We start from the raw sequence: 26,762 nt of genomic DNA on the forward strand, positions 1-26,762 counted from the left end.
AGCCTGCTGGGCCCCAGCATCACAAGAAACTTGTTGATCAACAAATTCTGACCTGATCTCCAGTTGCAATAGTTCAGTTTTTCATATACTACAGAACTTCTGTGTATCCCAACTGTTCTTCTAGGCACTCCACCCAGGGCAGGGTGAGGGCGGGGGCAGTAAATTAATAGATTTCTGAAATCTATCTAAAGTTCAGGTTTGATTTTTTTAATCTGGTTTCTGCCCTTCTGGCTTCATCTTAAGACTTCAGTTCATTCTAAATGAAGCTATGTCCTCACGATGACCAGTCCACTGGGAGGATCTGTGCCTCTCCAAGGTGATGGTGGGGTTCTGCTCTAGGATGCCCTCTGCAGCCCTTTTGTTCTGCTTTATCCTGTATTCCATGGCACTCTATTCCATGCTTTCTTGCCAATCCCACCTAGAGGGTTGCCTGGTTCCCATCTATTACACACATCTGTAATTTCTTGGGTGTTTCTTTGGAACTTTTCCACTTCCGGTGGCTTTGTATAGCCTCCCTGTCAATCAACTCCTGCTCTACCCCAGTGGAAAGATCAGGCTCCAGGCCTGGCCTCTTTCAATCCATCCCATTCCATTGTGATGAATCACACCTGGCTGTTACTACCCAACCCTTGCTGTCTCCTTCGACTATAACCTCTTACTGTTCCTGTCTGCTCAACATAAGGAAAAACAAGGAGCCAAGGCCATTTCATTCATGCCTCAATCTTTTAGGCTTCATTTGCCTCCAGTATTAAATGACTCTTTATCATCACAGACCTCAAGACATCCCCTCCTCTCTCTCTCTCTCTACACACACACACACTCTCACACACACACACACACACACACACACACACCACTGCCTCCTGAGTATTTCTTAGTGAGTGTTCACTGCATCAGGAGAATGATATTCTTTTTACCTTTTCTTGTAACTTTCCATTTCATTACATCATATTTTGGCTATAATTCTCTCACTAGCCCTCCTGCCAACACAGTTAAAGATAATGTAATGTGATAGCAATTTTCCATGTAATTTATTAGCCTAAGACTTCAATTTTTGATATGTTCATTTAAAAGCTTAACATATATACCCAGATATTGTTTTGTCATAGAGCTTGCCAAAACCACTCATGGTTCATAAAAATAAAGTGAAATATGTGCTTGGAACTTAGACTAGGGTAGATAATTAGATTTTTTCTATTCATGCAAATCAGTTTTACAATCTGATGGTGTTTTCTCCAGCAGGATTTGTGTTTTTTCTGTTTCCATCTTGCTATCTGAAATTGATCTTTGCAGGCTAAAGGAAGAGCTCAAAGAAAGTAATTCATGGAATTTCAATTTGTTTCTTCCAACCCACAAACAAGTTTTCAGGAAGGAGAAATTGAAAAAAAAAAAAAAGAAAAAAAGCAACTTCTCTCCATTTCTGAAGCTCTGACAGATGTAGGCTAGAAATAGGAGCCAAAGACGTCTTTAAAATGTGTTGCTAGAGGGGTACCTGGCTGAGTTTTCAGGCAGAGACATCACCCTTTGCCATTCTAGGAGAAATCACCATGGCTGCTTCCCTGGCCCCTCTTAGGCGTGTTTTTGTTTGTTTGTTTTCTAATACAATGAAAACTTTAGAGTGAGAGTGATTATCTAAAAGGTAAAAATTGATCATGACAGGCAATAACCCAAAGGGCCTGTTGATCTTTCTTACAAAATTATGCCCATATGACATAACATTTTTCCTGGCCCAAGCTCCACCCCATCAACCCCCACCACTTTGATGAACACAAGTCAGGTTAAGAACTCAACCCTTCTTAAGTCAGGCTTTTTCATTTCCCTGTCCACAGGCACCAAGTTTGTCTTCTGGTTTTTGTGTTATTATTCTCTCTCTCTCATTCTTTTTTTTTTTTGTCTTTGAGCCTTCAACACATTTCAACCCAGTAGAACTCTACTCTCTCTTCAACGTCGAGTCCAATTATCCCTGTTTTTTGCAAGGTTCCCCATCCTTTAGCACAGAACCCCTACTTAAAAATTAGCACACACAGAAATATGTAATCTTTGCATTGTAAGCCTCTTCCTCCTCTAACCTGATGTGGGTCTGACACATAACTGGATACTCAGTAAAGGCCTGTGGAATGGCTGGATGGAATTATATACACTGTAAGAATCTGATGTGCTACTGGTGAGATCATCAGGCCTTCCTGATGATGCCAATGCTGTGAACTGATAATTTTTCTCATTCTTTTAGTGAAATCTGTATCCAGAACCATACTTTTTATTTGAGAAAATATGTGGACTACCTTTTACTAAGAAATCTAAGATATCTTGATGGATTAGCACAAGCTCAATTACAAACCTGTGACAGTGAACTCAGCTGTCAGTCACAAACATCTATTAAGCAAACACCAGGTGCCAGTCCTGTGCTCATTGTCCTGGGCAGAGCACAAGTACACAATGGTGTTCTATCTCTTGGAGACATGGTCACTATTGAATATGGGTGACATTGTCTAAACAGTTTACATTACTGGAGAGTCTGAAGGCCTAGAACTGAATTTTTAGGGATTCTCTTCAATTCCGTTACTAGGCTCTGAATATCTATCTCAGGAAGTCTGACTTCCTGAAAGAAATTTAGTAAAAACTATAAAGAGAATTCTGATTATTCTACAAATTCAAAGGTAACTCACTAGCAAAGGTATTCAAAACCTATGAACATTGCACCTAGACAGGAAGTTAATATAGAGGGGAAAATCCATAAATTACCTTCCAAGGATTTTCTGTTCCAAAAAATTTTAAAAACTGAACAAGCCACATTTCCATTGAATTATTAGGATTTATTAGGATACATAGACTTGTCCTGGAGATGCACTACAAAGCTTTCCATTCATACCCCATTTATTTAAGGTGCTATACGTTATAATAAATATAAGTTAAACCCAATTCTACATGATTAAAGTTAATAGAGATGTCAAAATACAGTAAGTCATTATCACAAGAAATACTTTAAAAGGTGTTTGTTCATGTTTTAATTATATCTGCTGGTACAATTTCTAAAGCCTTAAGTTATATAAACATATGATATAACTCTGAAAGGAGATCCATAGATAAGTGTCAAATATTACCTTTTCGTTCACATAGAAAACTCTTATTTTCCGAAATGAATATTTTAGTATTCATGTTAATACCTCATAATATTTTAGAATGGAGCTGAGGAAGCTTTAGTTTGCTGGAAAGTTTGTTGAAATCAAGAGAAAAAAGTTTGCTCAGTTGCAAAATGAGAAGCTTAATTTAGACGCTAATAATGAAAGCACCTTACATTTTTAATGTTTCAGTGTGACAGTTATTTGGTATACATCATTTCATTTGTATTTCATATTAGCCTTATGGGTTACATAATTTTTTCTCCTCTTATATTTGATTGAATTGGAATTCAGAGAGAGAAAGTGACTTCACAAAGTCATATTGCTAAAAGCTATAAATCTGTATTACAAATGCCAATCTAGATCATGATTCTCTGAACAAAAGTACAGACTTCCTACAAAAATTTGCAAAATAACCAAATCCTTAAAACAATAATCCTTTCCTGTAAGATTACATCTCTGGGTGGGGTTGTTGCTCAGTGGTAGAATGCTCATCTTGCATGTGTGAGGCACTGGGTTCCATCCTCAGCACCACATAAAAGATAAATAAATAAAAAAATTAAAGGTATTAAAAAAGATTACATCTGGGTCAAAAACTAAAATTCTGATGAAGATTTGCTTTTTGAGCACTAACTAAACTACATACAATCCATAGTAAAATAAAATTTAAAAAAAAATTAAAAGTCTGCTTACACATTTCCCTCTCTAGTCAATGTGCACTTTAAATGCAGCTCATCAAAAAAAAAAAAAAAAAAAGGCTGTAATTATCCAAGAATGGTTCTTTTTTTACTGTGTTTGGTCCAGTGGTTCAATTTTGTTAAACAATGTCATTATTTTCATTCTGTAAACTTGCTCTGGTTCTATAAAGCCTAACTGGAGAAAATTTCCATTCCAAGTAAGAAATATAAAAGAGAGATAAAGAAAAACACATTTTCACTTCAAATCCAATAAAGTCCATTTTGGTTTTGGTTAATTTTGATTCTAAACTTTAAATTACTGGAATCATTAAATAGCTCAATTGTTCTCTTGTTGATTTTATCTTGTGATGCTTACCTCTCAAGTACCTTGGGTCTCTTCTATTAAGAATATGAGCTACAAAATGATAACTGTTTGATGTGATTGTAACCTAAGTGGAATACTCAGTAAAGATTTAAACATTCAAATAAGTGGTGTAGTGAAAAGTTCAGTAAGAGTCTACGTCAGTGAATCATTATGTTTTGCAGAGTTTGGAAAGCAGTAACAGAGAGCAGGGCACTTGATGTTTTGTTAGTAATAATTTTGCATGTGTGTGTGTGGGGGGGTGGTTCTGGGGATTGAACCCAGGGCTTTGTTCATGTGAGTTAAACACCCTACCAACTGAGCTATATCCCCTGCCCAGTAATAATTTTGGATTCATAGTTTATATCAGTTTTAATTTTTATCTGTTGGTATTGGGTATCCAGGAAATATTTCATCATCTAAAGACACTACTCAGCATGCTTACAGGTGTGTCACATAGCTACAAAGCCCCTGTCCAAAATTACTTCTTTTGAATTATGAAAATGGAAAGTTAGAAGTATATTTTTAAGGGGAAAACCTCCATATGTACACACATAATTATCGACCATTTCCACTTAGTGAAAATAGATCATTAACTTTTTTCATCTAGAGGTTGATGAGGATGGATGCAGCATGACTCTGGTCAAGGAAGGAAGAGAAGTGCAGAAAAGGGCCATTGCTACGGATTCCCAGAAAATCTGGGGATACTAGTAAGGGTGTGGGTTGGTTTTGATTAGCTATTATTTTGTTCCTGTGTTTGCTTTTGTGGTTCTAAGGATTGAAGCCAGGGGGGGCTCTGCCCCTGAGTTATTCAGCCATTTTTTTACTTTTTTGTTTTGAAATAGGGCCTTGCCAAATTGCAGAGGCTGATCTCCAATTGGCAATCTTCCTGCCTCAGCACCCTAGTAACTGGAATTATAGGTGGCTCCTCTGTGCCCCACTGATTGGCTATTATTTTGCCATGGCTCTACATTTAGTGTTTCTGTATTTATAGTAGATTTGTTTTAGGCCAGAGACTCTTCAGGCCATGATTCTCCACAGCCATCCTTACTAAAGGAAGCCCATATTTCCATTAAATTTATAAAGCACTCTCAGCATGATGGATGATGGTGAAATAGCAGAGTTACCAAAGAAAATCATGTATTTCCTTCTGATGTCAGCATCAGAGTGTACTTAATTAAAAAGAGGGTGGGGAGGAAATGTTTTCTATGGAGAATGGTAAATTGGATTTCAGCAGCACCAGAGAAGAAAAATACTAGGATAATGGCAGAGTAAACGAACACCGGGTATGGACTTAGAGTCTAGAGATGAGTTTTAATCCTGATTCTGGCATCCACCTTGAGACATTGGCTAATTTCATTGAGTGTCATTTTGTTCATCTGTGTGATGAGACATGAATAGGAAGATTTCTATGACAAAGATTGAAATATTTTTATCCTAGACTGAAAAGTAGAGTGTTTGGGAAGGCAAGGACTTAAAGTTTCAGAAATAATTAATGCTATTTTCATGACAAACTTGGGAATGGATAATTAATAGAAGGGCATGAAACATTGGTATTTGCAAATGATTTAGCAAGAGCAATTATTTGTTAGGGAACAAATACAGAGCTTAGCAAGGTAGCCAGAATGACCTTCCAGGGGAACAACATTAGCAGATGAATCATGAAAATTCATCCAGCAAAATGAGCTGACATGTTATTAATGACTGAAGAGATAATTTCTTCTTTTCAAAATGGACATACAAATGTTTCATATCACATAATTCAGACAAGAACCTCCAACAGAAAAGAGAGATGGAGAAGGTTACATCTCTGTTAAGAGTGGGAGACTGGGGGCGGGGGTGGTGGTGGTGTTAGACTTTAGGGAAAATAAACACTTCTAAAAGGGCCAACCCCAAATAGCTCATTCATAGGAAAATATAAAAAGTTCATAATATTTTTTGGCAACTTAATTGAAAGCTAAAACAAACATTTTTAAATGTCACATTGACAGAAGTGTCATCTCTGAGTCCTTGATCACAGACATCTCCCTGTTCACCTCTCATTACTCAGATGAACAAACTGAGACACAAGGAAATTAGTCACCCCTAATCTCCATGAGACAATTATGGGTGATTATTTCCTTCATTTCAGTACTTGTGAATTTTCAACAATGAAAAAGTGTTTATTTTAATAAACAGGAAAATGCTTTAAGGAAAAGAACGCAGATTCCTTGGAAGCAACGCACATTGTTTTCATCATATTCACTGAAAAAGAACTCAGGAAGTACAGATTTACTAATATGAACTTGTTCATGCTTGCTCATTCTGGCAGTTGATGAGGTTTCATGTGAACAAGGCCAGAAGGCTTCCAAAAGCAAGTTTAGTTTTGTTTAAATTATCAGGGAAAACAAGAACTACAGAGATACATTGAAAATTTGTTTTAAAAATAGGTATGTTGTTAATTTCTACTGATGTGCACCTTGATATCAGTAAATTAGGTTTACTGAAATATTTTTAGCTTCTGTTTTCTTCCTCCTTGCTCTAATAATAATATAATTATTAACTCAGTGAGTGCTTGTGTTACCAGCCTGATGGAATCTTGTGCTCTCTACCAGAAGAGGCAGTTAGATGTACCAATGTAGCAGGAATAAGGCTCTTTATTGGAGGCTTCTGCTACACACAGAGCACTGAGAATGTCAGACTGGCTCAAGCAAAGGACACAGGTATACAGCTTCTACAGCATCTATCTGATAGGCAGAGACCCAGTCTGTTAATGTCATCACACGTGGAGGTGGGGGCTTACTTGCACCTGTGCTCTTCTTCAACATGCTTCTTCATGTCCCAAGTCAGACTCCACCTAGGGGTGTGATTGTATTATGCTAATAAAGGTAACTGCAGATTACTTTAGTGACTACTTTATGCATGTGTTTGCCCTTTGCTGCTTATCCTCTGGGAAGACCCCTGATGTTATTTTCAGAACAGAGGCAGACTATTGGCCTGTCTCAGTGGGTCTGATTTTAGTGACTTTGTCTGGTCTGACTCTAGCTTCTTGGTATTTCTTTTTTTTTTTTTTTACAACTAAAAAACATAAATAAATAAATTTTATTTATTTTTTATTTATTTTTTGATTTTTTTTTTTTATTGGTTGTATGACCACATAGTTTCAGAAGGCTAAGCTGATTTTTCAGCCCCTGTCTCTTGGTATCTTATCTTAATTCTATGGTCCTGAAATCTGGTCACCTCTTTTAACTCCTAATAATCCGGTGTATCTGTTAACCCCACAGGACTGAGAGTTAGCTTGCTTGTCTCACTTGCAATGCATTAGATCCTGTCTATTTCCTCATTTAACTTCTTATCCCCTCAACAACCTTATGATACAGACACCATTATTTCATTTTTATAGATGAGAAACCTAAGGTACAGATTAAGTCATTTCCATGAGATCACAGGCATCTCATTCCAAAAGTCTCAGTTTCTAACTGATACAGTATTATTCCTTTTTATCATAGAAACAGGTAGCATACATTTAGCACCTAAAATGTGCCAGGCTCTGTGTTAAGCATTTTATATGCATTATTAAATTATGTTTGCAGAAATCAGGTTAAATAAATACTATTTTAACCATCTTTCTGAGCAGAAAATTGAGCCACTGTGGGAGTTGATCACTACTATAGGTGCAGGTGGATTTTAAATGGGAAGCAAGAACTCTGCGACCTGACTCCCTCTTCTAAGAAAGTAATTTGGGTCCTTTTGTCCCATTAATACCATGAAACTACTCTGATCCATGGTCACATTGACATGATTACCATTAATAATTATTTTATTAACAGAAATAAATTAACACTGAAATAATTTAATAGACTTCCTGGAGAGCTTCTGGGATGCCTCTTCAAGATAAACAAAACTGGGCCCAACTTGCTTTCTTAAACCTATTTTCCACTTGATAGTTAATATACATTTTTATTTGTTATTTATTTTTTTAAAGACTAAGTTTCCATTGTGAAATGCAAATCAAAAATTCAGTTTAAAAATAGATAACATAAGGTAGCAGAATACAACAATTACTAAAAGGGCAGTATGTAAAATTATGGATGTGTAACCGACGTGATTCTGCAATCTGCATTTGGGGTAAAATTGGGGGTTCATAACCCACTTCAATCTAATGTATGAAGTATGATATGTCAAGAGCTTTGTAAAGTTGTGAACAACCAATAAAAAAAAAGAAAAAAAAAATAGATAACATAAAGATACAAACATTGGTTGCTTAATTTGAGATAAATATTAGGTGTAGAATAGAAAAGTAGCACTTAAAAATCATCATCAATTCACTACTTAATGACTTATTTTAGCAATGTTCTAGAAAAATATCTGGCATCCATCTTCATGAATATGCTATACCAAGGCACACAGAGAAAGATTGGTTTGCTTCTTTATGCTGTGGCTATTACAATGGAAAGGAAACTAAACAAAAGAAAGAATGAACATTAATCTAAAGACCTAATGTTCATTTCTTGGTGTTCTATTTTTAAAGCTGTTGCCTTTCTGATAGAGATGCTTCCCACTTATTCTAGCTACAGTCCTGTAACATTCCAAGAGTGAGATCCTTGTATTGTTTTCCTCAGAAACTTTTTATTTTGAACAAAGAAAACTGTCAAAGGAAGAAGCACCAAAGATAGAAATAATCTCTGGAAAGTGTCTGATATCAGCTCAGGAATATTCAGAATATTCAGGTGGAAGAGTAATTTTGGAAGGGAAGCCAAAGCAACAATCCCTTTGAAATCCAGCAGATCTATTTTATTTTAATTATACATTCTTATGTGAGGCAGTGGCTAAGTCAGACTGAATAGGCTGTAAAACTGAACTGAAGGTGTTTATGTGTTCAGTTTATACAAACTTTGCCAAGTTTGAGGAATTTTTTAAAACAATTAAGATCTCAAATTATACACAAATAATCTTAAAAATAAGTTCAAGAATACTTATTTGTGTGTGTGGTGCTGGGGATAAAATCTAAGGCTTTCTGCATGCTAAACAGGTGCACTACCACTGAGCTACACCCCCAACTCAGGAATAGCAAATACTTCATCATTTTGCTAAAAGTGCCCCTCTTTTAGGATTTACACAACTACCAAGCCATAAAAAAATATACACCAAGAACGATTTTGACATATTTTAACACAGAGTCCAATGCTTGATTTACCTTATTTTTCACTGAATGGAAAATTGTTTCAGCATACACACTTAGATAATAAAACCCAGGATCCTTAGCAATTGACCCTCCTTAAGCTGAAGTTTATTGACTGAAGAGGAGGAAAGAAATAGTAAGGTGTAAATTTTATCTGTCACAAAATTATAGTCAAGTTTTAAAGCACCCATATCATTTTCTCTTAGTAAACTTTACTCATGTAATTTTCTTGGTGGCCTTGACAGGGGAGTGGGCATAAGAATGTTTAGCTTATTATTTATTGAAATAGTAACTCTGGATCTCTGAAGTAGCTCCTCAATTGATCAACCATGTCTTGTAGAGAGACAGAAGTTGCTTACAGGTTTTTCCCTTGAAGACGAAGCTGAAAATTGAATGCTAAAAGAAGAGAGAGAACCAACGAGAAATTATTTGCTCCTATTTTGTGTTTGAAAAAATGAATTTGTTGCCATTCAGTTGCAAAAGTGATAAATAAAAACAAAGGAAAATAAAATGGGTCATGGTTATACTAGAAAACCCCCACTGCAGTGCTCTTTAAAATCCCTCTGCTCTCCTGGGAACAGCAGGATTTCAGCTATCTTTACCCCTTGCTCTGCTTGAAGCAATGATTTCAATTACCACTCCATGATACAAACAGATCAGTGCATGGATGACAAGGCCTCCTGGAGAATTGCTTTGGTTTAGCTACTTTAACAACTCTCACCTTTGTAGTCTATTTAAATAACAGATAGCGCCATCACTATTTGTCAGGTTCTGTTTCATAACAGGAGCTTCAGGAAAAGCAGGACTTTGGACCACTCTTTGTATCCAGCTGAATGGGGACCTGGCAGAAGTGGGCCTGGGAAGTTAAACATACTAGCCCGTGGGCTCCCTGCTAGTTCAGGGTTCTGCACTTGGATAATTCATTATATAGGACATGACTCAACAATAGATGTCTGTCCCTTTCTTTCCCTAATGCCAAATCGCCAAGCGACTCACCAATCACTTCTTGAATAGGGAATGAAAGGGTTAAAACGCACCAAAAATTTAAACCAAGTGATACTAAGGCAACTCACAGCAAACTTACCATTCCTTGGAGGTAGAGAGTATTAAATGCCGGCGAGGGTGTTTTAGAGAATGCCTGGGGTGATGGGAAGAAGGATACCAGCTTTGCAAGGGCAGCAGGCATAACCTGTGATTATACTCCTTCTCTTTCCTTTTTAAACAAATGCCATGAAAGAAATGCTGCTTCTGAGATTTTCACTTTTTTATACTTTTTTTATACCAGGCCTAAGGTAACAGAAATGCCTACGTGTCAAAGTACAACATCAAAGGTACTTGATCCTGGAGGGGACAGAGCATCCCATGAGAATCGTGAAGAAAGGAATGGATTGAGGGCTAGTGGTGCTGACAGACACAGCAATGGCACTTAGCTCTGATGTCAGTAGTTTGCTGTCTCATGACATGCAGCACCCCAGTTTTCTGTTTGGCAGTACTAGCAAAATTTGAAACTCCTTGTTGAAAACTTCAAACGTTTTCTCACCCAAGGAAATGGCCTTTTCTAAAAACTCTGATTTATTTTAAAATTTAAAAAATAAACAGCACTATTCAGATAAAATTCACATGGTATAGAATTCAATCCATTTAAAATATACAATTCAGTGGATTTTAGTATATTCTCAAAATTGTGCAACCATCACAAATCAATTTTAGACATTTTATCACCCCAAAATGATATCCCATATCCATTACCTCTGCCCCCTCCATTTGTCCCCAAACCCCTACTGGGCAACCACTGATCAGTTTCTGTCTCTGGATTTGCCTATTCTGGATATTTCATATAAAGGGTATTATACAATATATAACCTCCATGTCTGGCTTCTCTCACTTAGCAGAACTTTTCAAGTTTTGTCCATGTTGTAGCATGTATAGCTCATTCCTTTTTATTCTATTGTGTAGATATAACATATTTTGTTTGTCCATTCATCAGCTGATGGACATTTAGGTTCTTTCCACTTTTGAGCCATTGTGAATAATGCTCCTATGAATATTCGTGTGCAAGATTTTATTGTGGACATGTGTTTTAAATTTTCTTTGGCATATGCCTAGAGGTAGAATCACTGGGTCACATGACAACTCTTACTTTTAAACTTTTGAGGATTTTTTCGAAGTAGCTGCTGCACCTACCATTTTATATTCTTATCAACACTATGTGAAGTTTCTAATTTCTCTTCATTTTCACCAATACTTGTTACTATTTGTCTTTTTGATTATAGCCATCCTAGTGGGTGTGACTTGATATCTCATTGTCACTTTAACTTGCATTTCTCTGATGGCTAATAATGCAGAGCATCTTTTCATTCATGTTATTGGCCATTAGCTTATCTCCTTTGGATAAGTATCTATTCAAATCTCTGCCCATTTGGGGGTCAGGACGTCATTTTAAATTTCAGAGTTTCTCTTGAAGCTTTTCACGTCAGGGATACCATGGATCATATTTATAATCTGATTACTCATTCTGTTGCTGGGTTCAAATGTAGTTGATGTGGTTGATCTAGGTCATGGCTCTCTTGAGTGGGAATTGGTGGCTTTCCTGTGGAAAAGTGCAGTCCCACAACATAGTCTTTCATTGAAAGGCTCAGAGGCTCTCTGTGGGGATGGAAGGGGAGATAAGGCATAATTACCTTCTATGGCAATTGACTTTCATAGTTTTGTTTACTTTGCAGATGTAACCACTGTTGTGAAAAAAAAAGAAAGAAAAATCACCAGAGTTCCTATCACTTTCTTAAGGAAATTACTCTGCATGAGTGTAAACTCTGCTGCCTGAATGCTAAAGGTGTTTTCTCACCTATGCTATTAAGGTTGCCTGCTGAGACCAGCACTTCCTGAAAGGAGAAAACAACTTCAAGTACAGGATACACTCCAAGAAAGAACACAGTGAAGGACAAAGCAAAATGTTTCCCCTGCATTTCCACCTAGATCGCTAATGCAATCTAAAATTTAGTTTGACTATGGCTTTCTCAAAATTCTTTCTATTCTTTATTTAATGCATTCTTTTAAAGATCTGGACATACATGCTGGTAGTGCATTAGCCAGTTCCCAGTCCTGGCTGCACGTTGAAATCACCTGAAAAACTTTTTAAAAAACTATATTCATGCTGGGTACCCAAACAAAAGCATTCATTTAGCTCATCTGGAGTGGGCCCAGGCATTTGTAGTTTGCAATGCTCCCATGGGTGATGCTAACATGCAGACAGTTCTGAAATACGAACTCTACTCTATCATTAGTCTTAATTATATTAAACCTAATAAAAGAACCCATTAGCCCTTCTATCAGTGCTTCTTGGGCTTCAACATGCATAGGAATCATCTGGGAATCTTGTTAAAATGTAGATTCTGATTCCATGGGTCAGGGATGGGCCTAAGATTTGGCAATTCTAACAAGCAACCCCGGTAAGGCTGAGGCTGCTGGTTAGCTACTGAAAGTCCTCAAGGTTAGTGAGCCTCTACGGGTTTATGACGCTTTTCAATTAAACCTGCATCTTCTTAAGGATTTAACTTTCTAAGGTGACCATTGTAGAATATAATATGTACTGCAATCCTTTCAAAAAAAGAATTGAAAGTCTATTTTTGTTCATATATATATATATAGGCGGGCTTTGTTAATATAAAACTAAATAAATCTCTATATTAATTTGAAATAATGATCTAGATTTTTTAAGTGGTCATTAAAAAAAACTGTGCAGTTGAATGAATAAGGGAGCTGATGGTTGATTGACGGTCACATGATTGAGGTAGTGGTCCTTGAAGCTAGTCACCTTGTGACCTTGGAAGTTAATGAGAGTCATTGTTTTCTCTGTAAATTGTAGATAGTAATTATTATTTGTGTGGCTGTTAGAATAATCTACCTATGTGTTGGAACCTTTGAAGAATTGCAAACTGCCCATCATTCCACTGACCTCAGAGTATGCCTAAAGGAAGTTCTTAAAAACAAAACAAACAAAAAAGCCATCGCAGCGCCTAAATATGTGCAATCCTGGCTCAAATCTTTTGTGTACGGATTTGGAAAGGAGTCTTCTCGCTAATCCTCCAGCTCCTCGTCTTTTTCTTCCAACATCAAGGAGAGTCTTAGGGATAAGAAACTCTTGTAGGACAAATTGAGGCTTAAATTGAAAAGGAGACTCTGTTACCACTTCACCTTAATAATGAGAGACTAAAATAAAGTTTGAAGAGATTTTCTTTTTCCATCTCCACTCATGAAACTGGGTCTTTCTTTCCTTCCTCACTGAGTAGTGCCTGAATCACCACTACATTTAAGGAGTCTTTCTTAGTCTGTTTGAAGCTCTTGGGTCCTTGGAGACCCACCAGATGAGAGAAAGATTAAAAAGTAAAGTGTAGATGTTGGTTTGGCATCCTCACATGAAAGGTACTGCAAAGATCAAAAGAAATGATCAGTATTTTTCCACTAAATAATTTTATCTTTCTTAACTAATTTTTTTCTAGAAATGGAATCAAAATGTACTTCCATAAAATTTTTGGCCATATTGAGAAATATTTTAATTCTGTCATAAGATTTGAAACTGCTTTGCTAGTTTCCAGAAAAAAAAAAAATATGGTACAATGTTCAACTTTAAGTAGTTACATTAAAAATTGAGTTTTCATTATCTTCTTTGTAATAATTGTGATGGTTGAAAGAGCATGATACCAGTTTTCCTTATCAGTGCAATAATAATACAGGGGTCATACTTGGATGAAAAGCCCATCTACCAAACAGTTTCAGTCTTTTTTATTGTTGTTGTTAACCTGTCAGTTTAAGGAAATAACAACAGCTATCTGACTGCTTCACTGTTGGTGAACAGAACAGCCATCATGGATGTATGTTATGAGGGAGATGGAGTTCCTTTGACATGGGATTGGTGTGATGATGAGGCCCGCTGAAGGATCTTCAAGTTCCCTCAGTCCCGGAGATTTTCTTTCTACTGTAGAAGTGTGAGGAACAGAGGCATACCTCTGCCTTTTATCAACCCAGTATACCTGGAGTCCTCATCAAACCAACCCCATCTCGTGTAACATCTGCTGTGATGGAAGAATTGGCAGTAGAATTTTCTTTAGCCATTAGGCTCTGGAAGGTGAGAAGAAGGCATCCCAAGGATGTGTTCCTTTAAAAATGACATTGGTTCATTCATCCTTAATTGGGGAAAAAATAATTCTATGCAGATGCAAATGATAACACTACCCTGACTTCTGGTTTTACCTTTCTTGGTTAAGAGGGCTAGTTCATAAGGACTGATTGCTTCATCCTGCCACTTTAGATCGACTGAAATGTCCTTTAACAATCATGTTTCCTATTAATAGATTTACTGTGCAAGAGAAGCTAAATCAATATATAATTTAATGGCTCCTCTTGTCAGGGGCATTATTGATTCCATTACTGATGACTTTGAAATGATATGCCATTATGCAAATGCTATCTATTTTAGACATCTTTACAAGGCACGTACAGATGTACTTTTTTCTTCATCTTTCATTTGCCTGTCTCAGGATTATCAAATACTGGAATATTTTCTGAAGATTATGAGCCCAGTGAATACTGATACTCCAGATAAAATATAAATGCTTACTTTCGTTATGCAAACAAATCATATGGGGCTGTATAACTCTCACACTTATCACTTCTCAAAGTATAGAAAATAAAATTACTACAACAATTGAGAATTAAATTCTATTTTATTTTCCAGAGATTAGAAACAATATTTTGTTTAGTTGTTTCTGTTCATTTGTGAATAAGTGGTTATATTGCCCAGGGGGCATAGAACTTCCCTATACACTCATCCCACTGGTAACACCATTCAATCATCCCAACTTTGCTTTCTTTATTTCTATAATCAATGAAATAGGAGACACAGGGTGGGCTAGGAATACACACTGGTATCACTCTTTTCAACTACCACAATGATACAAAATAGGTGAGGAAAACTTACTTATTTTTATGTAAATACTTAAACAATGTATTTTAAAGTTAAATGTTTTGAAAACTAGCAAAGCAGCTCTAAGTCTTATAATAACATTAAAGTATTTCTCAATATGGCCACATTTTTAATGATTCACTTTCTAGGGGGAAAAACACATCTGGTTAAAAAAGATGAAACGTTTTTAAGTAATACAATAAGAATGTTGCAACATGACTCTCACAATGAGGTGTCTCAGTTCAATGTATCCCATGATAAAATGCCTTGACAATGAATGTTGAGCTATCAGTCCCAAGGTGAGTAGTATGGCCTTTCATACCCCTCACTCCCTTGGTATTACATGCTGGTAGCTTCAATAAAGATGTGCAATTACACTTTTTTGAGGGGTGGGGAGGTATACCAGGGATTGAATCCAGGGTCACTCAACCACTGAACCACATCCCCAGCCCTATATTGTATTTTATTTAGAGACAGGGTCCCACTGAGTTGCTTAGTGCCTTGCTTCTGCTAAGGATGGCTTTGAACTTGTGATCCTCCTGCCTCACCCTCCCAAGCCACTGGGATTACAGTCATGCACCACTGTGCCCAGCTACAATTATACTTTTAAGATCTCAAGACAGTAAGGTAGAAAGTAGTACCTAAAATGCATAAATTTTAATAACAAAGAGACATTTGTTAGGTTTTATAGGGTAAATTTGATCTAATTTATAAAATCAAATTCAGTTCTGAAATAGAAAGTATAATAACATGTGTCCTCTTAGCTTTTTTCAATATTTTATATTTTTCAGATATGAACAAATAATGAACTATCTCAGGTTAATCAGGTCAAACTGATTTTTAAAATATATACAAAATAAATAGGTGAATTCCAGAAACTTAGTTCTAAATTTTAGACAGGAACTGTTCACAGTATGCATGTACTTGGACTTTGTTGTACTTCATTTATAGTTTTCTAGAATAAATGATTGTTGCTTTTGTCATTTATAACTGTTAATCTAGTATTAGTCTTTGAGGAAAGAGTTGAGAGAGAAAGGGCACTCTCAGGAGTTCCCACTTCTTAGGAGCAAGAAATCAGGACTTTAGCATCATGCAGCAAGATCTGGAGCTGAGGAAAACAGAGTTATATTATGAGGCTCCAAAAACCAGAATCAATCACTTGATTTCACTTCTACAATGCTAAGCCAAGAAAGCAAGACTTCAACATTTGCCCATTGGGGGTTGGAAAAAAACAAAAGAATTAAAAGCAACTTCTAACTTCACACTAGAAAAGATGTTCTTAGCATGCCTAAGTCTAAATGAAACTTGAAGTCTTTGATCAATAAAATAAAAACAAGACAATAAACCACTTTCCTTCCCGAAGACCTAGAAAACTCAACCAAGAGTAAAGAATATTCAGACCATTAAAACTTTGTGTCTATACAGACATATTGTTGCAAAAACTATAATCAGAAGTGGTTTTGGCCAGTATTCTTAATTTTTTTTCAAAGAATAATCAGCATCTGGGAACGTTTTTTAGATATTTTTTAGCATATTTGAATATGCTCTAATACAGGTCCTTAATTACTTAAAAGATAACAATAGACTTATTCATTTTCAGAGTCATGGAGGCTTACTGGAAGTTGGAATTTGCATAATAGTTGCATTTGTCCTACCTGCCTGTCTGTCAATCACAGCTGTAGGACCACAAAGCAGAACTGCTAGAGGCTGGGTTATCTGAGAAACTCTTCCCAATGCCTTGGTGTTTCTCTCCCATAGGTAGAGTTTGGAAGTAGTATAAATGGTATATTCAGTGAAAGTCAAAACTCAATTTGGGGAGAAATGAAAATAACTACAATAGCACAAGTCTTCCCCACCCACATCACTGCCACCCCACTTTCAAAACAGCTGTTTTGAGGCCACAGCTTCCATCTTTAGAAAGACAAACAAAACATGAATAACTTCCTGTTGTGCTTGAGGTGGAAAATCTGCTTAACCTGAATAAGAGTTAGATTCTAGGACACTGGGTGGAGTAAAAGACTTAATACTTTCTTTTGTGATGCTTCTGTACATTTGTTATTTTAATAAAATTTTATGATACAAAATATTTTGCTTGGAAATATCAGAAAAGCACGATGAAAGAAACAGTGACCGACCAGCCTATTGCTCAGAGATTAACTCTGTTAAAATTTTGTTGTAATTTATTGACTTATTCTAAAGGAATGAATAGCAGGACATAGCTCAGATAACCTGATGGTGAAGGCATTTCTTAAATAAATATATTTTCCTTTATTACTGTGATATGTATTTTTGTGCTTTTCCTTTTCATGATGATGATAACTTATTAGTACTGAGTACTATATTGTCCAAATTAATTCCGTGGCCCTGGGCAGGGAGATATGCATTGGGTGGCTTTTTTAGTCTTTCCGACCTGCTGATATCCATTCTTGAAGAAAAAACTCAAAAGTACAGACGTTTCTCAATTGCTGTTTGGAAGAAGTGCAACGTGTTAACCTTGCTTTCCTCTTCTCTATGTTCCTTCTCTTTCCTCTTCCCCTTGTTCGTCAATTTCTATTCTTCTCTATTTCAGCAAAACAATATCAGTCAAGGTAATTGATGATGAGGAGTATGAGAAAAACAAGACCTTCTTCCTTGAGATTGGAGAGCCCCGCCTGGTGGAGATGAGTGAGAAGAAAGGTGGGGGAGCTGCTCCAGGGCTGAGCCCTACAGCTTCTGCTGGCCTGTGCCACCCTGGATGCCTGCACTCTTCAGAACATGACTTACAATGCACACATCCCTCCACCTCTGTAACAGGGCATAGATCTCATGCTGGGCTGCAGTGGGCCAGGTCTAAAAAATTACTGGCCAGTGCAGTCAATCAAACCTCCATTTCTGAGAAAATTGATACAGATGCTAGGCAATGTTAAAAATGAAGCCAGATTTCCAATTTACCTTCCTAATTTGGGGTACCTAGGGACTGCTAACCCAAGCAGGAAGAATTCATGCAAGGGATGCATAAGCACAGAAAATTTAATGGGGGCCAGCTGAGAGCACCAAGATGCCCTTTTACATACGTCTGGAGGTCCATGTGCTGCGAGTTCTCCCTCCATAACATCACAGTAACATCCAGCTTGGTGGACATCTAGAGCATGAGCGTGTGACTCCAACCATTTGTTTTGCCTTTGTCTTGTGTTCCCACAGGAAGATCATTACCATTAGAATATATGACCGTGAGGAATATGAGAAAGAGTGCAGTTTCTCCCTTGTGCTTGAGGAACCAAAATGGATAAGAAGAGGAATGAAAGGTGTGAGAGTATACAAAGACATACCAGCGAGAAATTGTACTCTTCTCTCTCCGTGTCTCCCTACTCTCACACTTAACTCTCTCCTCTTCCTCGGCTTCCAAGTACTAAACTCCATTGCCTCTGAAGCTTTAGCAGGTTCATTTCCCATCCCTAACCCACAAGTGCACTAAGCAGTGCCTGTTTTCCACAGGAAATGTGGACTAACCTTGATTACAATCAGGCTTCATAAATACTAGATATTTCTGGATTTCAGAAACGATGATGTTAAAGAACAACGTGCTTAGTTTTTCACTATGTAAAGTTCATTCTAAAACGTGGCTACAATTATACATCTCCCCTAGAACGATAGTGATAAAGACTATTTCATAGCTCCTCAATCGTGCTTCAGTGAAGCTGGAAGAAGAAAAAAACTACTTCATGCCTATTAGTGGCAACAAATAAGTCTAAGGGTAACTAATAAGAAGTTTCAGAAGAATTCAATAATTAGGCTTCTGTAAAAAGAACACAGTTTTTTAAAACAAACTAATAAGAACAAAAATCCTTAAAGAGTAGTGTTACCCATATTCAAGTGCTCATTTTGGCATTTTTTGTATTAAATATAACATTTAAAAGGTGCCATACATATAAAACTGTAGTCATATACATTTTACTTTAGATGGAAAGACATGGTCCTTTGGTAAAACTTTAACCCTGGGTTAAGGTCTATATACCCTTATGTTCTAAAATCTTTTGATCATTATAGAATTAATAAATTTTGATTTGTCTAGTAAAAAGAAAAATTAAGCAGCAGTATCCGTATAACTCTATTTTGATTATTCATAAGTATTGTTGTAGAAAATATTTGAAAAGGGAGCCAATTTTCTTTCCTAACTTTGTTTCATATCTATTTTATATGGCCTAGATTTGATAAGGGTAAACAGCAATTTTATTTCAGCCTTACATATAATCTTTTATTGTGAAATAAAAGATAAATACTAGGACTCCCTATGATTATCCTTTTAACAGTGGCCATATTAAAAAAAAAGTCCTGTTGATTCAACTGCATGTGTAAAATGAGCATACCACATGCTAATAATTCTTATTATTTATATATACACAATTGGCAAGAGCAGTGTAAAAGATGATTAGATGAACAACACTGCAAGAAGTTTTTACTTTTACATGTAAAGGAAAAAATAAAATTCACAGGACTTATTCATATATAGAACCAACATTTGGGGAAATTTAATGTCACATTTATGAGAACTCACTGACCTCAGGGTCCCTTAGGTTATTATTTTTTTTTTTCTTGAGGGCATGTCCCTGACCTAATCAAGCTCAAAATGGCAATGGAAGCCTTTGGAACGGTGGATAAAGGAGCACTTGGGACCCATTTGAATGCAGCTTATTTAATGAGTTCCATAGGCAGTAAGCAGAAGGAGAAGAGACTTCATAAAATTGTGCTGATGTCTTACAAAGATGGGAAAAAAGCACTTAGTTCTAAATGTATTCCTCCAAAGAGCTGTCTTTTATCTCAAGGAAGAGCATCTTGGATACAGCTCTTTCAATTGTCATTTTAGTAAAATATGCCTTCGTGTGAAAGCAAATTAAAATTCCTTGATGGCGTTATCCAGTTTCTTGCCGCCAAGTGGATTCTTATCACTATAAATAAAATTACTGACTTGTTATAGAAAGTGCCCTCTAAGGCCACTACCATTACTGAGAAAACTGGGCCTAAAAGAGCAATTGTAACATTTCTATCTACAGCTCAGAAAGCCATTTATATTTAGCCAGGTAGCTTTTACTAAAATAAAGTACTGCCATCCAGACCGGGTTTAAAGGATATAACCTCAAAGAAAAATTATTTGCTTCCTCTACCCTCCCTGCCCTGTCAGTTTTTATGGAGTTCTATATCCACTAGAAATATCCGGTTATCTAATCTTGTGCAGAAGTCACTAATGAGGACACACAAATAAGTATCAATTCCTGTGATTCTTAGGATTTAAGAGTTTTTGAAACTTTAGCAATCCATAGGGACCAAAATATCATCCAAGTAGCATGTCCAGAAAGAGGGCTGTACCAGAAAAAGGGGTCAGAGTGTCCTGGCAGGCAGGGAAGTCTAATGGAACATCTTAGAATCTTTTATCTGTTCTTGCTGATTAAAATGTATGATACCTGAGATCCTGGATCACTAGACTCCCAAATGCTGTATTAATTCCCAGGCAACATTTAATGAGGAAAACAACTTTGAGTCAAGCAAAGGATTAACTTCATTTAACTTTCTACTATATTTTGTAGATATATACACTGTGTATAAGCATATATAGTAGAAATGTCTTGTTAAATGTAAAAAAAAAAAGATTCATAAGGTGATTTTTTTTTCCCCATCAATCACGCACATTTACAGAACTATTTGTTTGGATCTTTAATTTGGAAGTACCCTCACATTGTACCACATTGGTACCCTTGGGTGCACCAAATTTTTAGCAGTGGTTTTTTTTAACCACTCTAATCAGATCTGCCTGGATTTCTTTCTGCTGATATTCCTCTTACTTTCATTATTCATCTGGTCTCTTATTCTGTGTTTGTCTTTGTCTGCTTCCTTCACAGCCCTGTTATTGAATGAGCTTGGTAAGCACTTCATTTCTTGCATTTCCTTTCCATTTTTCTGGGTTATTTTCCATTTCTGTTAGGTAATATAGTAGCTCTCTGATTTTTATCTCTATTGAATTGCTAACAAGATTGTTGTTTAGGGCCATTGGCCTCACTTTAGTTAGAGTCAAATAATTTATATTACATTTTTAATTTAGTATTAACTTTTGAAAACCATAGATTTCTTAGATATGCCTCAGAATTAACTTTATGCACTAAAATTCCACAATCTTAAAGGAATTAGTGATTCCATCATGAATGGATGTTTTTATATTTGTAATTGCGAATATAATTTGGCAAATTTCCATTACCTTGGGTGGGTTGTCAGATAGTCAAATATCACTGGTATATGTTATCCAGAGTGTAATTTAAATTGTAACATTTATTTTTTTTCCTTTTTTAGGTGGCTTCACAATAACAGGTATGAATTTTAAAGTCTAATATTACCTACTTTTTTTACTGTCTGTTCCTAATATGTTACTATTTTTAAAAATTAATTTCTTATTTTTATTTGCTTTTAATAAAGGAAAATACCTGTATGGTAAGAGTATTTTTTTTTCAAGTTCCCATTTTTCCCCAAGTACTCTAAAAATCAAACCCAACCCACATCTTATGCAACCTGCATTAACATTGAACTATGGCACTTGGTGTGCTCTTGCTGATTTTTCACATTTAACATTTTATGAATTAACATGTGTGTATGCTGTGTTTATTTGTATGATAATTCATTTATATTTTGACACCTGGCCAAATTACAGATGCTCACATAGCACTGATAATGTGCAGTACACTCAGATAGATGAGTATATAGAACTAAAATATGTAGAACTAAAATAAGCACAATTGCTGTCGTTGAAAAAAACATTGGAGGTGACAAGGTGGTCCAATCTTAGGATACTATTAATAGATAGAGCCAGGCTAGGAGAGAACTGAGGAGTTCCTTCACTTTAACCCACTACATCAATCTGAACCCCTCTTTGGGGACTTAGTTCTAATATTAATAACAGGGTAAATGATATTTCTGCTGCTTGAAATGTATCTCACTTGAAGTGCTCTATAAAAATTTGAATGCAATCAGAAAGCTTAAGATTTTTAAATTGGAACTGGTATCAACCTGTGTTGATCATATTATTTAGCACAACTCTAAAGCTATTTTCTTGTGTACAAATTAAAGATATTCCCCCACAGTATCTTATTTTGACCCTAAATATCTTCTTACTTTTACAGAATTATCTATGCAGATATAAAAGGAGAGGAATAGCAAATGGTAGTTTTAATTTATCTGAAGCTGCAGGTTGAAGATATATCTCCCAATGGCCTTTTTGGATATAATGTGCAAATACAAAACTTTTCCAATTTCTTATACAGCTATCAGAATGTTTAAATCAGAGCTAACCAAAAGCATTTAGATGGAAATATTATTAAGATTTCTTTTAATGAAAACACAATTGCGGGTGTTATGGTTATTATAAACCACTGTTAGTGTTGATTCATGAACACATAGTTTCAAATTGATTGTATCCAAAGTGGGACCTCATAAATATAGGCAATTTCACATGGACTTTTGCTCTCCACAACTTCTCTAGACACAACATTTGACCATAAAATGAGTCATAGATTCTCAGAGACATAGAAATTGAAAAGGATAAAAACGTTAAGCAGGAAAAGTCCTTATATATAGGAGTCCTTAAATCTGATTCATTTTGAAATTTTCCCAGGTCATATCTCCCCATTTCTGCACCACTGAAGTTATTTATGAATCCAAGTGGAGGAATTTACATTTACTTTTTAAAACTTTTATTTTCTTTTGCTCATCTCATCATTTTAACTCTTTGAGGTCTTCTTGAAAGTATTCTGATTCTGTCACCCTGGATGAAATAGTTTCCCTTGAGAGCTATGAGGATAGTAGGAATTTGGCAAGCCAGCCTTTTGACTTTATGGAAATAATGATTTCCATAAATTAGTTCCATAAAGTTACTCATTGTAGGAAAATATATATGTACATATATATATTTACACTATCTATCTATCTATCTATATCTATCTATCTATCTATATATATATATATATATATATATATATATATATTTTTTTTTTTTTTTTTTTTTTGGTACTGGAGATTGAACCGATGGGGCACTTAATCACTGAGCCACATCCCCAGCCATATTTTATTTAGAGACAGCGTCTTGCTGAGTTGCTTAGGGCCTTGCTAAGTTGCTGAGGCTGGCTTTGAACTAGAGATCCTCCTGCCTCAGCCTCCTGAGCTGCTAGGATTACAGGCATGCACCACCCAGCTCAAAATTATATATATTTAGCACACCTTCAATCCTATGCAGCCTGATAGTGAGATCTTAACTAATACTCTTAGAGTCAAGCAAGTGGGTTGGGGAGGGAACAGAAAAGAGGAAAAGGAAAGATACTAGGGAATGAAATTGATCAAATTATGTTATATTTGTGTCTGAATATGGCATAGTGAATACCACACTTTGATGTATAATTATAGTGCACCAATGAAATTTTTTAAAATCTGGGAGAATAGAATGCCTAGTTAAAATGCATTGATGTTTTCAGATAGTCTCCTTTTTTCATAATCATTGAATATGTTAGAAGTTCACTTTTAGGGCCTGCCTTTCATATCCCGTGAACAATTCTCCCTTTTAGTATCTCAGGTAATGAAATCCTGATGTTCTTTTGCCAGAAATGTTTCCTATCAAATTCTATCAAATCTGCCCGGTAATGTTCAATGTTTCTTCCCTTAGCTGCCTAACATCCTAGATGACAGAATCATTTTTTCAAAATTTTCTATCATTTCAAGTCATTCATTAAGTCCTTCCATATGACTGAAACAAGAATCTGAAATAGCATTTTTTTCTATTGCTACTATTTTCTCCCAAGACTCAAAATGAATACAGTTGTGACAAGAGAATGTTCTAGAACTCTCTGAGAATTTCTATGTTGGCCTGTCCATTTCTACTTAGATAGACACTATCTCACTTTACATTACCCTACTTCCTCTGAAAGAGACCAGAATGTCCAGGATTTCACTCTTTACCGATGCCCCTGAGGAAAGTTCTAAAACTTGGGCCTATACAATGAAAAAAGCAGAGTTAAGCCTTGAAGAGCTTTTCTTTGAAGTTGGTTTGAAGCTTTGAAGTCAAGATTTTGAGACGAAGGGAAAGTAGAGAAGAATTAATGTAGCCCTTAGACTTGCCTGCAGCTTTTATGAGGACTTGTACAGCTAAGCGCGAATGTCTAAATTTGAAGCAGGCTATATGGAAATTGAAAAAGCAATTTGGTCCACAGCCTAATGCTAATATTTTAGAGATCTCATTAGTGTTGGACATAAAGTGGTAGAACTATTTTTGGAATTTGCAAATCTTTACCTGTTGTTTTGGACCTCGCCTCATTGAAAGGCCCTTGTTTGGATCTATGATCTCATTCCCCCTTGACCTTCCAGTTGTTTTGATAACAGTCTGTACATTATAGCTCATTAGAGTTTGTAATGAATATCATTTTATCACCATTCTTATGGTTTTCATCGTTCTTACTTCGAGGGGAGGTGAAAGGTTCAAAGATATTAATTATTCTACCCCAAATCACCCTTTCAAGATTCAGAGCCAGGCCCTCTGATTTTTGTAAGTAAAAAGCCATGAAATGATTGTCCTAACCACAGCATTCTATTTCTTCCCTCCAACCCCTTTATTTCTACCTGCATCTTGAAATTACATATTGAGCCCCTTTTTAATCCAAAGCCCAGCTATGTCTTGTAAATAGCATCATTATGAATTCCAGTCAAATGAAACAAGTGAGGGAGACCCCAAAAGGGGGAAAATAAGCACATAAGTGTGTGTGTGTGTGTGTGTGTGTGTGTGTGTATTTAAGAAAATTCAGCACTCTGGCTCAATATGAAGATAAAGAGGTATTTTTTTGTTTCCCTTAACACTTCTAAGACTTGTAGCTATAGGATTTCCTAATTAAAATTATATAGCACCCAATATACCACTTTAATATTACTCCACCAATCCTATTATGCTCATGTAACAGACTTAATAAGATATATGTCTTTCTAAGGAAGTCAAACTATGAAAATTCTAGCAGTTGGAAATACTTCCATCACTCCAATTTATAGATTAGATGAACAAAGGCTTCATTTTACATTTGAGAAGATTGAGTCTCCAGGAGGAAAAATGCCTTGTCCAAGTTTACATGGCAAGCACATGGCAGACCTGGCACTCAGTTCTAGGTCTCATGACTCCAAGGTCAGTTTTCTTCAACCATCCCATCATGGTAATCAAATGAACTAGGAATTCAATGAAAATCCATGACCTGGTCAATCCAATGGATGCCATGACGAAACTGGCAAATGTGAGTAGCATTCTCCTAATCAGACTGCTCTGGAAACAAATGCAGTAAGCATGTACCCAGATGTTGTTCCACCCTCAAACAAACCTGTGACGTAGAGCAGATAATATTATCAACAGTTTATATGTGGGGGAAATTAGAGAAATAGCCTAGTCAACTCATAGTGCTGGCACTCATAGGCTTTAGAAACAAAACAACTGTCAATGTATCAATGCTTTCTGTTGTTTCATGATGCCTCTGGAAGCAGTCATTTGAAGAACCTGGATTCTTCATTTCACAGAGCTGCAGGAATATGGCCGTACCCCTTACCATGGGGCATGCACTTGCCCCATCTGTGGGCAGTAACCTCCATCAGTTACTACCAGAGCTCCCTTCTGTTACCTGTAAAGGGGTGGCCTACAACCACTCAAGCCCTAAACTAACATTGCTTATAGTGTGTGCTTCTGGGTATGTGGTTTACTTTACTAATTCCACAAATCTCTGATAGCAAACCTATTGTAATCCATTCTGCTGATCTTTTTGCCTATCCTTTTGCTAGGCCAACCTGTCTTCAGGAAAGTTCATGCTAGAGAACATCCGATTCCCTCTACTGTAATCACCTTCGCAGGTACTCATTTCATTATAGTCCTTGGAAACCACAGTCTTCAAGGGTTCTTTGGGTCTTTAGATTCATGTGGTTTTGCCCTGTCCCCTCTAAAGCATTACTAGGTAATGCAGTGGCATCTCTGGAAGCCAGGGATGCCATGGTTTACCAACAAAACCCAACCACATCAGGGCAGAACAGAAGACAAGTAGCATAGAGGTGGCAGCCTAGACCTATAGAGAATGTGATCCAGTGGCCTCTCCAGTTTCAATATTCCATATTTCTCACCAATATCTCTTCTTACCCAGGAGTCCAGTCTTTCATCCCAACTACAATAAAATTTCTTTAAAATCCAAGCCATATTTCTTCCCAGATCCTGAATTTCCTCATGAACAGATGATAGTACATATGTGGGGTTTCTCCTTAGAAGAAATGAAGGAACATTGACAGAGTGATGAGGGGATTATGCAACTTTACCAGATTTACTCTGGGTTTAAGCTGGGTATCATCTCCTGGAGCTAAGTCTCTGGATGAGAACAGGGAGTTTGCTTATCCATCATCACTGTTGCCTATCACTAGCCTTGACGGTGGAAGCACTTCTAGGGACTTTTCCTCAACCTCA

At 36.4% G+C, this 26,762-nt stretch overlaps 1 protein-coding gene across 5 annotated transcripts in view; it reads left to right on the forward strand.

Moving 5' to 3' along the window:
• The window catches only part of SLC8A1 (solute carrier family 8 member A1), a 362,317-nt gene that overhangs the window by 279,895 nt on the left and 55,660 nt on the right, over window positions 1–26,762 (forward strand). For 2 of the 5 annotated variants that reach the window (XM_081264073.1, XM_081264077.1), the window contains 4 exons: window positions 17,850–17,956; window positions 21,154–21,174; window positions 21,599–21,616; window positions 26,096–26,164. In XM_081264073.1, the coding sequence (XP_081120199.1) occupies window positions 17,850–17,956; window positions 21,154–21,174; window positions 21,599–21,616; window positions 26,096–26,164 (215 nt within the window). Of the gene's footprint in view, window positions 1–17,849; window positions 17,957–18,460; window positions 18,565–21,153; window positions 21,175–21,598; window positions 21,617–26,095; window positions 26,165–26,762 lie in introns of all 5 variants that reach the window. The other 3 variants (XM_081264075.1, XM_081264074.1, XM_081264076.1) reach the window with 3 other exon arrangements.

The sequence above is a fragment of the Spermophilus citellus genome (genome assembly GCF_964194105.1).
Source record: "Spermophilus citellus genome assembly, chromosome: 13".
Taxonomy (NCBI): Eukaryota; Metazoa; Chordata; class Mammalia; order Rodentia; family Sciuridae; genus Spermophilus; species Spermophilus citellus.